The sequence below is a fragment of the Protopterus annectens genome, chromosome 15.part0, assembly GCF_019279795.1.
Source record: "Protopterus annectens isolate FY-2018-M chromosome 15.part0, PAN1.0, whole genome shotgun sequence".
Lineage (NCBI taxonomy): Eukaryota > Metazoa > Chordata > Ceratodontiformes > Protopteridae > Protopterus > Protopterus annectens.
Window position 1 is genome coordinate 604,460,912 of NC_056749.1, and position 15,698 is coordinate 604,476,609.

The following is a 15,698-nucleotide window of genomic DNA, read 5'->3' on the forward strand; positions in this document are numbered from 1 at the left end:
AACTTTATCCTAATAACTAAGCTTTCCTGATCTAACTAAAGCGTACTGTCCCTTATCTACTCTAAGATATAATAGCAACGCCAAGACAAGCTTACAGTTTTCTTGGTAAGTTCTCTTTTCTTGGTGTCCACTGACTGCTCAGTACTTGACAAACTGCTCTCAACTGTCTAATTTCAAAATATAACAGTCAGCTGTTTAAAAAATATTTTTCTGTCAATCCACTGTTTAAATAATCTCTTAACATCCAGAAACATTCCAAAGACATCACTCACTGCTCAGCTGATTCTCCACAGTTTGTAGTTTAGAATGTCTCTCTCAAACATGTCCAGTTAGAAATGTAACAAAGCAGTGACACATTCTTTAAACATTCTGTTTACACAGGAAAGTACTCAAAATTTTAAAACTTATTTACATTTTCACAATTAGGCATGCTGGCATACAATATAAGTTAATCTAAGAATATGTACAAATCTCCTGCCAGACATGCTAACAGAGATGCAAATGTTTTCAGTTTCTTCACACACCCCCCTGACCCAAGCACTTTTTTTAATTGACCCTTGGAAACTGATGCTTGAGAAAAATGGGTCTACCTGGGAATATTAGCCCACTACTCTCCTCGACAATCCATCTGCACTGGTATTATTAACCCCACTGCAATACTGTATGGTCACATCATATGCTTGCAGTCTTAGATTCCACCTCAGTAACTTGGCATTCTGCTTACTGACATATTAAGCCATGTTAGGGGATTATGATCTGTGAGTATAGTGAATTTTCTCCCATAAAGATAGGGCTGCAGCTTTTGCAATGCCCACACTATGGCCAAACACTCTTTCTCTACAGCTGCATAACAGTCTTCTCTAGGTTGGAGTTTATGGCTCAGATAAACCACTGGGTGCTCTTTTCCTTCTTTGCAGACATGGCTCAGCATAGCTCCCACCCCATAATTCAAAGCATTTACCTGTACAATAAATTATTTATTGTAATCTGGACTGGCTAACATGGGGGTCCTCCCAAAATCTCTTTTAGTTTTTGGAATGCCTGTTCACAATCTGTGGTCCACACTACCTTGTCCAGTTTATTCTTCCTAGTTAGGTTAGTAAGGGTACAGCTATGGTACTGTAATTGGGCACACATTTCCTATAGTACCCCACTGTCCCTAGAAATGCTCTTACTTGTTTCTTAGTAAGAAGAGCTGATCATACTTGGATAGCTTCCACATTGACAGATTCTGGCCTAATTTTACCACTTCCCACTCTGTGTCCTAAGTAAGTGACCTCTGCCATACCCACTTGACACTTACTTGATTTAATGGCTAATCCTGCCTACTTAATCTATCCAAGACCTCAGTGAGGGTCTGCAAATACCTGTAGCATAGTCTTCAATGTAGAATTTAACCTCTCCACAAGACTATTAGTCTGGGGATAGTAGGGAGTGTTCTTTAAATGTTTCATCCCAAACACTTCCACAGGCAAATCAGCAGATCTGACATAAAATTCATACCTTGGTCAGTCAGTATTTCCCATGGAAAACCTACTCTGCTGAAAATTTCTAGCAAAGCACTCACCACTTTTTCTACATCAATATCACTAGCAATAGGAATATTAGGGACTTTAGATAGAAGGGGCAGATGGCAGGCTGTAGGGTCTACCAACTGCCACACTAACTCAACTTCCAGCCCTCCCTTAGGAGTTCACTTTCTATACAACAAGCCTTCCTTTTCTGCCTCAGTATCCTCTTCCCAAGGAATATCAGAAACTATAGCTAGGCTCTACCAACTGCCATAGTACCTCACCTTCCAACCCTCCCTTAGGAGTCCACTCTTTATACAACAAAGCCTTGTTCCCATATACAAAAACCCTTCTTCCTGTATACAGACTCCCCTCTTCCTTGAGCCTCAGGTGCTTCCTTAACCATCCCCCTTAAGCTTTGTACTGTAGGGTCCATAAGTTCAGTCTGTCTCAACTGTACATCTGCGACTCTCCCAAGCTCCCCTTCCACAGGAAGCCTAGTATCATCTGACAGCTCTACCTCACTGTCAGTCTGGGTATCAACACTCCCCTCCATCCTTGCAGTTACCATGTCCAAGGGAACATCAGTACCTCCCAGTAGCTGTGGCTCACTTTTGGACTTACTGCTACAGGATAGCTCCTTCTCTGAAACAGCCACGACACTAGTCCTAGCTTCAGGTATGAAATCTGTCTGGTTCTCACCCAGACTGCCAGAACTACATGCCTGTCTCCCAGCCTGACTACATGTCACTGCATGCACACAAGGCACTGTATTATCACAGTCATTCCCTATCAGGACATTTGCAGAAATATTCTCAAACTCAAGCTCTCCTTCCACGGTAGCTTAGTAACCTCCGACAGCTGTGCCTCGCTGTCACTCTGGGTACCACCACTCACCTCCATCCGCATAGTCACTGTGTACAAGGGAACATCAGTATTCCCCACAGCTGTGACTCACATTCAAACTTGATGCTACCAGATAGCACCCCCTCTGAAACAGCCACCACTCCAGTCCCAGCTTCAGGTATGAGATATTTTGGGGTCATATCACTGCATGCACACAATGTACTGCGTCATCAGTCATTCCCTATCAGGACATCTGCAGGAATATACTCAAACACACCTACTTGCTTGCTTCTTCTTCCACCCTCCCAGTCAAGATGAACCCTAGGCAAAGATATTTAGAACAGGGTCCCTCCCAATTCTCTGACTAGAATGGACTGCCCAAACAAGTACTGCTCATTTCTAATCAGTGCAGGCCTCACAATGATTATAGCAGAAGCTGTGTCCCTCTTAGCAATTACCTGTTACCATCTACTAAGATTGGATATAGGTTTTGGTGATAATTTCGCACTCCATTTGTTTCTAAACAACTTACCACTGGCAGTTTGTCATCACTACTTACTGGCTCCCTCACCTTCTGTTTCTCACATTGCCTGGATGGACATTTGACTACAATGTGTCCCCTCTGATTACACTTGAAACATCTAATCCCTAACTGTGCACTTGGATTAGTAGTTCCCCCATTACTGTGTACTCTATTGGAGTGGTTTAGACTGCCCCCCATGGGTTCTCTTATTTCCATGTACAGCACTGGGTATCCCTCTCCTATGCAGTGGTGCTCTGCATCCAGCCTAATCCTTTAATTTACAATAACAAGATTCAAAAGCACTAACATAAACTGGTCTTTGGAGATTACCACTGCCTTTGTTGTTTTTATTAGTCATTTTTTGTTGTTTTTGTTGAAGAGTCAGCATGGCCAGAAGTGGTGCGGACAAAATGCAAATCTGGTGGGCATGCAATGGTCTTGTATAATTAGTTCAGCTGCATCACCCAAGCCTGAAACTACTGCATGGTGGATACATACTCCTCAACCACTACTTCTGTGCCCTGTTACAGTTCCAGACTGTCTGATGAGAATATTGTACCAGCAGGCATAGCGAACACCCCTGTTCACCCCCTCTTTCACAGTGACTGTGAGACATCCAAAGCAGCTCAGTATTCCCCTTTCTCAGCAAGTTTAGTTACCCTCCAGAATGCTACCTGAACATGAGTTGCTAACATTACAGGAAGGTACCCTGTGACTACAGCAATGGTTCAGAAGGATCAGGTTCATTTCACTGTGTCTGCTATTATAAGAGATAGTAAACTTCATTACGACTGCATCATATTGTTGTAGTAACTTGGCGAGTGTGCCGAGGAGTTGGATTACCATGGTTATTGCTTGACTTGGTCTGATATACATTATTGTAAATTGCTTTTGTACCAGTCCATTTCACATGCAGATGGAATTGTAGTAAATGCTTTGCAAATATATAATATGCCATTTAGATACATATGCTTTATTTATTGAGTGCAGACTTTTTTTCAAATTTATTGCATTTTTTTTTTCATTTTAGTGAACTTGACTTCACATTATTGGGTCTGGAAACACTGGCCAAAGTATTTGACCTTCCACCATATTCACCTCTGAGTCCCCAGAATAAGCAGGTATGCTGGAACCTGTTCTCTTAATATACTCTAATGGATATGTATGTTTTAGCACTAGCCTCAAATGTGCATAATCTTATTAGATTTGACGTAATTATTGCACAGCAAAGTTAATCACTTTATGGATTTAACTGTTGTTTAATAAACTTAAATAATGGAAGGCCATGCTGATATCATGGAAAAGTCATAGTTTCATTAGGAAGCCATAGTAAAAATATTTCTTTCTAAGATGTGTGCTAAGTGCAGACATAGGAAATTAGGCTACTTTGATTTCCTTATCAAATTGCAAACAACTCAACTCAAAGCATATGACAATGCAAATGTAAACATTGTTCTTGTTCAGCCTACAACTTCATATGCAAGGGCATTATTATTTTTAATTTTACTATGTAAGTAAATTTTACTATGTAAGTAAAGTAATCCATAGAATAAAGAAGATACTTTGCATTTGTATTTCTTTCCTTAGATACATTTTTAATTTCTTTTTTTTTTTGCAGTTCTGTCTCAACTGCCCCTATTTTTCATAACTGTTAACATATAAACAGAAATACATTTAATACAATTGCAAATAGCAACAATAGAATTCTAAAGAAAAGAAAATAAATATTTTTTTTCCAAACTATATTTGATAAATCCAACATGTTTGTGAAATATTAACTTAAATAAATTGTGGTTACTCCAGAGACTAAAGTTCAGTATAGTAAGTAGCAATATAAGTTATATAAATGATAAACATTTTGAGAAACAAATTCAGGAGGCAGAATTCTGCTGACATAAATTAATTAGGATTGTACTTTTATTCAAGGATTCTTGACAAGTGTCTTAGGAAATAGCTTACTTCCTTTTATTTTAGTCACAGTTAAGGCTAGTTTTTTAAGGAAGATAAAAATGATTCAAATGATGTTGATGAAATTGATCTCCAATTCTTAGTGATACTTTCCCTTGCCACTGCCAAAATGGTTCAGAGTAGGTAGAGGTTCTTATTATACAACTTGCAATTACAATTTGTATTAAAAAGAACTAAAAACCTAGTTAAAGAAAAATAATCAAATCATAAAGCTTTTACGAAATCTTCTTTGAAATTCTAAAAATGTTTGAAAGAAGGACAGTCAAAAATATATGCATCAAATATGCATTACAAATTATGTACACGTCAAACATTTAACAGTGCTGTTTTTATTTATTTTGGCCATTCTGTTTGGAGTAAAGAACAATCTGTATTACAATTTCCAAGTAAATATATGCCAATGTTGAGAGCAAGATGTATTTTTAATAGAAGTTAATATTTGGGGTTTCTGCTCTTGATTAAGTAAAAACTCATGATCCAATGTTACATGTTTCCAATACTTTTCATTTAAATTAGTGCTGTACTCTATCAGAACTTTATGTAGTTTACGGATAAGGTTCCCTACCCTAGATTTCTGTTTACTTATGATATTGTTTTTGTCTCCGTTTGCAGTTTACTTTTTTGTTTAGAAATACAAACTTGGGTTTTAGATTAAAGTATAGACCTGACTATGACTGAAATAACTTTATGATAAAATCTAACCCATTGGGTTATTCTGATGAAGTCAACTGGCATTGACGAAAGCGCTAAATTTTACTTTTGATTTACATTTGGAATACACTGTTTTGTGGACTCACAACTGTAGTGCTTTTTTCTGGATTTACTCTCATCAAACTAAACAAACAACTCAGAGGACAAATAAACTCTACCGAAATTTTGAGGTAAGTTTGGCCTTGTAAGCCAAGGACAACCACAAAGCTTTCTTTAGCTATGTCCACAACCTCAAAGGCAATACACAACTGTGTGCAGAGCTCATTGTAAATGGAGCCAACTATACTAAGCCAGAAGATATAGCAAATCTCCTGGCTAAAAAAATTCAGCACCAACTTGCACAACTTATAAACAAAGGTATGACATCTAAGTCCAAGGAAGTCATTGTTCCAATTTATTTGGAATTCATCAGACCTGTTATTGAGTACAATGCCCCCTGTGGTATGTACTTGACCAGGCATATCCAACAATTGGAACGTCCACAGAAGTTTCTCACTAAAAGAATACAGGGCATAAGTAAAATGTCCTATGCAGAGACCCTCAAGGCCCTATCCCTCTATTCTGTCTCCTACAGGCTTTTGAGGGGAGATTTATGCCTGGCATACAGGACATTGTCAGTCTCCACTCTGCTGGACTTCCTGCATATCCACAAAACAAACAGCACCAGAATTATCTGTTATAAAGACTCAAACCTTGACTGTGGTATAAATAGGACCTTCTGAAGAAACAGGTATGTATCCCAGAGACTGCCCCATCTATGGAACAGGCTCCCCATCCATGTGAAATAAAGTTCATCCCTAATCCAATTCAAGTGCAACTTGGACAATTGGATGGGGAACCAGAAATTTATCCCTGGTTTGGCACCTTTGTCTCTAATGGACACAGGCAACCTGTAACTGGTTCATCTCTAAGGCCCCTGCTAACACCTATCCAGGGTGTGATGCCCCTGCACTGACCCAGTAATCAAGGAACCTCAATCCTCACCACTGGCAACACTGAAGGAGGTACATGATGGGAGGATTACAAGTACACGCACAATAAAGTGCAATTAACCTTAAGAGCACACAGAGATCACAGTCAGTCTGGGGCTGATTTCTCCCTTTTTCTCCATATTCCCAATAAAACTCCCCACTGGAACAGCTATAGGGTTAAGATGTCAGCCACGTGGCCAAGCTAAGACCTCCAGCACCCTCTCTGCACAACCAGTGCTTCATGTCCCTGCCCAAGTAGTTAACACACACACACTTTGAGATTTGATTGATATACAAACACACAGACACCTGGGAAAGGCTGGCACAGGTATACTGGCTATGCACCCTCCTGCCCAGACTATAAGGTAGTACCAGCTGCCACCAGCCACCCTTACTTATCAGCTACTATAAGGCCCTTACAAAGGGTGCCTAATCTTACTTTGTAATGTTATTATTATCCAAATGGTAGTTTTGACCAAGACTTGCAAGGCTATTTAGGAGTTGCCTGTACAATGCCATCAAATACACATGCAAGTACTCTAAGAGCTTAAATATCTCTAAACAAACTAGCCACAATTAAATTATTTAAATATATTTAATAATAAATAATAAAAGAACAAGACAATACTCAGAAAACAAATACAGTTGCTTCAGAGTTCAAAATCACAGGAAATATGTTAAAACAACATTGCAGGACAGTCTTAAATAAATACAGAAAACATGTAAACCAATCTTTACTATATTCCTATCTATATCTAAGAGATACTATGCCCCAAGTCTTGCTGAGTGGATGTTTCTAGGTCCAAGACAAGGTACAAATTGCCCAGACTCTCTCTGAAAGAGTTCTTAAATTAATAATAAATATTACTGCTGGGTTAGCTTGTATGACATTACTCTTTGTCACCTGACTTCAGTTCCCAGACTAAATAGATACTAACAGAATTTTAACATCTTTGAGTGAGAGGTACATATCTCTCAGAAGTTTGCAGAACTTGGAAGTCGTAAAACAATAAAACACTTTTACGTTTGAAACCTAGTAATTATTTATGTTTCAAGACAATACAAACTTCTAGCTCTAGACATCTTGTCTCCTTGCTGCATTAACTAACTTTTATAGCACATCAAAAAGCACTTAATTTCAACTAATTTTCTTGAAGTTTTGTAAGTTAATTTTCTATGTTCCAGCAGGGTATGCTGTGGTTACATTCTTGAAGGTCAGTACATAACATACAGTTTTGTATAAATCATATTAGTATTCACAAATGACGTAGTACATTTCTGTGTAAATCATATCAATATTCACAAATGATATAGAATTATTTACAAAATTTGAGATAGCTGGGCTGGCTTGTGGTCATTAGTCTAGTAAGCACCCATGAACAAATGAAGTATTTGTCTAAATAGTGACAGTGTAATGAAAAGGTGTTTTCTAAAGTGAGGTCTTTGCCTCCCTGCACCACCTTACTAATGCATGCAAATCCTGATCCTAAGCCTTATCCTGTGTTATCCATCACAGAAAACCTTTCCACCTCTACTATTGCTGGACAAGACAGCTCAGACACATGCACTTGTGCACTTGGAACAGCACAGGCACTACACTGAATTTTCCCCTTATTTAATCCTTACTCTAATCCTAACCTGCTAACTTTCACATATACACTCCCACCTCCTAATGTTGAAACCTTCGGAACATGTGAAAGTTTTGCATTGTTTCTCAGACTGACACTTACCTTACCTGCATTCATTTGATGTTCCATTCATCAGAAATCTTCAAAATTTGATGAACAAACACAATTGCATTTCACAGTCATTCATTCCATCAACAAGCAACCAGTTTGACCAAGGGAATGATAGTCAAATTCATATCTATCTATCTATATATATCTATGTCTGTGTATATCTATCTATCTATATATATATATATATATATATATATACATATACATACATACACTCACACACACACACACACACACACACACACACACACACACACACACACTCACACAGGGGTCTACTATACATGATCGAAATTTCAGAAAGCTGAAACCCATATGTCTGAGACCATATGTTCGACTCCTGAAACTTCTAACATGCAAAAAAAAAAATAAAAATAAAAACAAGACATTACATTATTTTAAAAATACTAGGAGAAGGGCTATGCCCCACTGCACCTCCTGTGGGGGGCGTAGCACCCCCCCTAACTTTAATATACCAACTTCAAGATCGCACTACAGTGCTGTAAATGGTAATTCTCCTATTCCGCGCAGTGAGGAGCTGTCCATTCAGAACGTTTGAAATTTCAAAAGTCGAACATATGGTCTCGGCCATATGGGCTTCAACTTTTTGGAATTTTAAACATCTGTAGGGGACCCAAAGAGAGACCTTATATAAGTGCATCATTTTTAGTCTTGGGTGGATTTGACTGAAAGGCAGTTTTGTTGAATTGCTTTTGAGTGAGGAGTATGTTACTGCTTATGCAGTGGTTTAGTCTAAAACTATCTAATAGTGGGGTGAGGAAGTTTGTTCCTCTCACCGTAGTTGTAATCCCAGGATTGGTGCATTTGTCAAAGTTCTGTTATGATAATACTCATTTGTATGTACTAATTCCTGTAGGTACTTAGACTGTTTGAAACTGCTAAAGGGAGTTGCTCAGTAGTATAACAGATATGCATTTAATCATTGTAATGCTTTATAACCTTTCTTGGTAGTGATTACTAAAAAGTAACTTACTGTCTTTTTTTCCGTACTGTGTGTTTTTTTTCTTCTACCCTTGTGTTCTCACTATGTCCCTCCTTTCTCTAGGTCCTGTAAATACTATATAACTCTCATCCTCTTCTCTACCTTTTTTGTTGGCCCATAACTGTTTTCACCTGCAAACGTCTCAACTGGCTTTGTAAATGCTGAACAGCTGTGTACCCCCAACCCAAGATCAGAAAAGAACAGCTGCCTCCTCAAACTAAACTGGCATGTACCACTGCTTAGAAAATTCAAAGAAACTTTAATCTTAACCGCCGTAAACTGTGAGAACTTCACTTTCTGCTTCTTCCTGAATATTTTAATAAGTAGACTATTCCTGTTTCATTGGTTGCTGCTGAATGCAGCTGATGTAGCATTTAGTTTAACCCACCTTTACTGTGCAGTCTCACAGCTAAATATGGCAAAGTTATCCTGTTTTTATTTTTTAACTCTTAATAAAACTGGGCTAACTTCATACCTTTCTGGTCTGTTTTGGGAGTCTGTTTGTGTGGATTTACAGACTGACGCATGCTAATGCTAATGTCTGTTCCACTGCTCCACCTTAGTAATGCAAGCTAACCCTTACCCTAATCCTGGTTATTTGGTGAGACTGACAAGATGATGGAGTTTCTTTTAACAGGATCATTGTGTACAGTGCGGGGGGGGGGGCGACATTTTGCCCTTTCACCACTGTTTTGTGATCTCCAAGTTGGTATATTTAATTAACGGGAGGTATGGGGAGGTGCAGGTGGGGGCAAGCAAAGAATTATGTTTTTTTTTGCATGCACAGGGGTTCATGCTCAGCATATGCATATCAGAGTGTTGGTGTAGTGAGTTTCAACTGTTTATGGTCAATGTAGTGTATGCTGATATAATGAAATATAACCAAGGATCTATGTTAAATTATCAACTAGACACATTATGGACACACTAAGTATAGAATACTAAATAGGGAATGAATAAAACATCAAAAATATAAGAGGTTAGGGGGGTGTGGAGGGGACATAGCTCCCCCCACCTAGTTTGATTTTATATTCTCTGCCTTTGGTTTTATATTGTCCAGTAAAACCAAACTAGGTGGGAGGCTATGCACCCCCCACTAAATATACTAATTCCAGGGTCGCACTACAGTGGGGAAAAATACATATTCTAGTATATATAGTTGGGGGGGGGGTTCTGTTGTCTGGTTTTGTTTTACATTATTTGGTAATACCCTACTAGGTGGGGAGCTATGGCCCCCACCCCCCCAAACTATATATACTAACACCAGGATCACACTACAGTGGGGAAAGGATATATACCTTTGAATTGCCTTAGAGTACTACTTGTCAGTGAAATGAGTTTTAGGTGAAATGAACTTTAGGTGATTTGGTCTCAGTGAAGTGGGTGTCAGTGAAATGGTCTTTCAGTGAAGTGATACAAATCCATATATATATATATATATATATATATATATATATAATTTCTGAAAACCCGAAGCTTTTGAAGGGAAATCATCATACAGTAAGGATCAGGAAATTTACCATTTTTCTCAATGTAGTGTGACTTGGAGTTGGTATATATAATTTGCAGTACCTGCCCCCCTGCAAAATTATAAAAAAAGGTAGATTGTTGTGTTTTTTTAATGTTTGAGTTTTAGGAAATTTGATAATACATCTCACAGATATGAATTGGATGTTTCTGAAAATTCAATCAAGTGGCATAAATCATTATATATATATATATATATATATATATATATATATATATATATATATATATATATATTTATGAACATATACATATAAATATAAATTCCAAGAAGAATCCATCACTCAGTCATGTAGAAACCAAAAAGATCCTTTAATCCACAGGAGTAAACATCAAAAATGCATATAGCAATCACTGTCGCTTCACTAAGAATTATATATGCATGTGTGTGTGTGTGTGTGTGTGTGTGTGTGTGTGTGTGTGTGTGTGTGTGTGTGTGTATGTATATATATATATATATATATATATATATATATATATATATATATATATATATGTGTGTGTGTGTGTGTGTGTGTGTGTGTGTGTATGTGTGTGTGAGTGCCTATGATGTATCAATGACTTCAGAAACAAAGTCCACACCACCAGTTTGCTTAAATGGACAATTTGTACTTTAATAAAACAGACCAACACCAATGCAAAGAAGCAGATCAGGTTTTCACCCCTCAATGGAGTTTCTTCAGTGCATAGTATAGGACTTATTGAAGCCAGTACTTGTAGATGAAAAATAAAGATGAACCACAATTAAAAAAAATCTTTCACCGGAAATTTTGTTTACATTTTCAAAACATTATAGGATATTGTCTTAATTAATAACAAAAGATTTGAAAAATAGTAAAACAGGAAATAATACCATATGCATAAACAATATATAGATGTAAAACTATTATTAATTAAACTTTGATTCGCTTAAAAAACAGTAATCTTCAAAACTCACTGCAGTACCAGTAAAACATTTTTTGTAGGGACTAATAAATGCACCAATCCTGGGATTAAAACTACGGGAAGAGGAATAAACTTCCTCACCCCACTATTAGACAGTCTCAGACTAAAACACTGCATAAGCAGTAACATACTCCTCACTCAAAAGCAATTCAACAAAATTGCCTTTCTGTCAAATCCACCCAAGGCTAAAAATGATGCACTTATATAAGGTCTCTCTTTGGGTCCTCTACAAATGTTCAAAATTCCAAAAAGTTGAAGCCCATATGGCCGAGACCAAATTTTCGATTCCTGAAATTTTGAACATGCAAAAAAAAATAAAAATAAAACACTACATTATTTTAAAAATGCTAGCAGAGGGGCTATGCCCCACTGCACCTCCTCCCCCTTAACTTTAATATACCAACTCCAAAATCGCACTACAGTGTGGTAAATGGAAATTCTTCCATTCCACACAATGAGGAGCTATCCATTCAGAACGTTCGAAATTTCAAAAGATACTAAAACAGCTTTAGCAGTTGCAAAACAATTGCTATTGCGGCACAAAAAAATCATGTTGAAGTGTTAAGCAGCTTTTCAAGCTGCTAGTACATCAACAGTAGACTTAGATTCTGGTTGCTATCTTTTTAGTAGCAGAAGTGTTTCATGGCTTTCACAGATGTAAAGCACTTCACACTCCTGCACTGTTTTCTTTGTTTTTTTTTCACTACTAGTGGTGCATCAGATCAGCTGACTCACCATGCATTATAAAGAATTTTGCACAGGTCACTTCAGTTATAACAAACATGTTTACACTCTTTTGACCAGTCATAACAAATGAGTTACACACTCTTGACTTGGATGTCAAAATTCACTTCCTGTGATTCACTCTTGAAATGAATTTCTTGACAGCCATGTATTATTGTGTTGCTGATTATAATCATTATTATGCCATTCAAACTTGGATGCCAAGAAATTCATTTTGATAGCAAAGCTCGAGCTGTGATTATTTGCATCCATATCAAGAAATGATAATAAAAGCTTATGATTGATGACTCAGTTATTTGCTGTACATGGAGCTTTTACCTAATCCATTTACTACTAGTTAAAGAAAAAAAGTGTAGAAGTGCAAAGTGTTTTACTGTCTCTCAAAATCTTTGGAAGCCAAATAAAAACAATTAGTGCTGTTAAACAGAAAATAGGCAGAAATTAAGTGCCCCTCTAAAGAACTAGTGATTTTAAAGGCTTTAAAGGCATTATTCTAACACACTTTTTCTTTATAGGTACTGAAAAGTGAAGTTCTGACAGCCTTTTATAGCTATTTTACCTTCAGTTGATGTTCTTTGCTGCCAACACTATTACCTTTCAATCCTTAGAGAGAGATCAGACCTTGACAGTGCCTAACAAACAGCTTGTTAAACACCCTTTTGATATCAGAAATGTACTTATCAATCTTGTCTTTTTTCCATTTTTTGAGTGTAATCGTGACACTCCGTGCAATATGTTTAGATGCACAGTGTAATGTTTAGTTAGTTTTTGACTTAGTATAAATCCTAAATGAAGATGATTTTATTTTTGTTTTATACTTTGTACTTACCAGTTTTTGTTTTTGTTTTTGTAGGGCATCTCAGTATCAGGTGAGATGGACCTCGAAATCCTTATCTCAAAAATCAGTGCTGTGAAAAACATCCTCTCCTCTTTAGAAAAAAAGGTAATGCATATCTTTTAGAACAACGGGCTAGTGTCTCCAGTTATTTGTATCAAAGTAAGACTATGGGCTGGGGGCTTGCTGCATACAGAATTTAACTCATCTTGATATATTTAATCTAGTGAATCCTGAGGTAAGTTTCTACTCTGTGAGGAAGATCTAAAATTAAAGAATGCTGCATTCTAACAGGTAAGAGAGTATAGGTGATTTGTTAATAACTTAAGACAAAAGTAGTGACCTATATACATCAGGAAATGGTGGAGAAAGAGTTTGTGATTTCTGTTTTAAAGCAATATTTGCTGAGCTCATATATGTCTATTTACCTTTCTTAGGATAACTTGAAGAGTAAGCATGGCAAATTAGAGTTTGTACTTTGCATGTAGTTTCCTTATTTATTTTTTTATGTTAACCAGGAAGGTGTGATAAGGTATAATCTATTTTTACTGGCAACACAGGGAAAAAAAGCTTTGCACATAGTCAATGACAGTAAAATAGTAAAAGTAATATAAAAGCAGTTAAATTATTTCCATAGTAAATAACAAAAGGATTATACAGTCAAGTATATTGATTCAGTTGGTCAGAAGTTTCACAGTGTGACAGATTAAATAATTACATGTGGTCAGCTGTTGAAATATCATTACAAAGGATGATTCTGTGAAAACTTGAGAAGCTTTCAACATTTAGTTAAAGATAAAGTGAATATCAGCAGTTTAATAAGGCAAAGTTAGGGGAGATGTAACAGATTAGGTTAAACGATAGCAGGAGAGGGGAATTCATAGGTTCATAGGTTCATACTAGGCTAACTGCCCTTGTGGGCCATTTTAAGCTTAGCCAACTACCCCATGTGAGAATCAAACTCTGCACCTTGTGTTTGTAAGGTAAACACCCTAACCATTATGCCAATCTCCCACCCCAATATATAATATATTTTGAATTAGGAAATAACCTGGACTAGGCTAGAGGACTGTTAGTGGAAGACATAAACACTAATGAATAGCTGCTGAAATTCATATACAGTTGTTTCCTGTTGGTTCTAACCATGCAGATACAAGCTGAGAGCATTTTCTTTCTTAGAATGATACCTTTTCTCTACTGACCTGAGATCTACAGAACGTTGCCTGCCTATTATCCATTTGTTCCAGCATTTTCTGCTGCCACGACACCCAGTTCACTCTATTGTGGTGGTCTTCCTTTTGCATAGGAGATTACCTTCTGTCGATTGTCAGTCATGGAAGTAGGAATTGGTTTTGCAAAGGTGCATCATTCAGTATACTGCAGGAGTAAAACTTGATCTCACCCAGTCTGTGCATATGCCTACAGATGACAGGAGTGGTACTGTTTACCTTTTCAAATATTTATATGTTGATACCAAAGAAGTTAAGCCCACTGATTGGAGTCATCTTTTTTTTTTGTATAAATCTTTTAGAAACATGTAACAATTAGAGCATCTTAACAGAGATGTTTACAGTATTGTATTTCAAAAGTTTCACTCAGCCATGCAAAAATGAAGGATACATTCTTTGTTCATTCTTGGATGGATTAACACATAAGACAGAATTAGAAGTCAGGATGGACTCTTCTATAGACAAAGTCTGAAAAACCGTAGCTGCCTTGGGCAGTGAAAAAGATTAGCTGTAGCCTGTGTAAGCTGTCATTGTACACAATGTCTAAACAGATAAGAATTTTATATAATATCACAGTGTTACCGTTCCCCAAAGAAATCCAAGTATATTGATTATATGGCAGATAGCCAGCAATATTTAATGTAATTACAGACTAATTTTCCATCTAACAAGTCACATATGTAAGAAATAGCTTTGTTCATAATCACAAATAGAAGATTATGAGTACAATAGTGAAACAGAATGTTGCACATCAAAGCTAATTCAGGACACCAGCTAAGGATCTCAGGAAAATTAATGTGCAATGTTATTGAGTTATTATACAATGACCCCCCATTAATATTCCAAAATGTGCACGCTGATTGGCCAGCATGCCCATTGTAAATCAGACTTATACTAATGAAAAAGGCCCGGTCGCCAGGACTTTTTCCATTAGTATAAGTCTTTTTTTTTTTGTTACAGCAATGGAGAACGGAAGAGCTCCATTGCTGTAATCTTGCTATATTAAATGGGTTTAACATAGCAAGATAGCTTAAAAAAAAGCAACGGAGATCTTCCTTTCTCCGTTGCTTTTTTAAAGCTGTCTCGCTATGTTAATCGGGTTTAACATACCAAGACAGCTTTAAAAAAGCAATGGAGAAAGGAAGA

General features: G+C 37.0%; 1 protein-coding gene across 1 annotated transcript in view; it reads left to right on the top strand.

The window, feature by feature from the left end:
* The window catches only part of LOC122789860 (phosphatidylinositol 3,4,5-trisphosphate 5-phosphatase 2A-like), a 1,099,782-nt gene that overhangs the window by 440,863 nt on the left and 643,221 nt on the right, over positions 1-15,698 (top strand). Inside the window, exons 6-7 of the mRNA XM_044057294.1 lie at positions 3,911-4,001; positions 13,342-13,431. Coding sequence (XP_043913229.1) covers positions 3,911-4,001; positions 13,342-13,431 — 181 coding nt within the window. The remainder of the gene's footprint in view (positions 1-3,910; positions 4,002-13,341; positions 13,432-15,698) is intronic.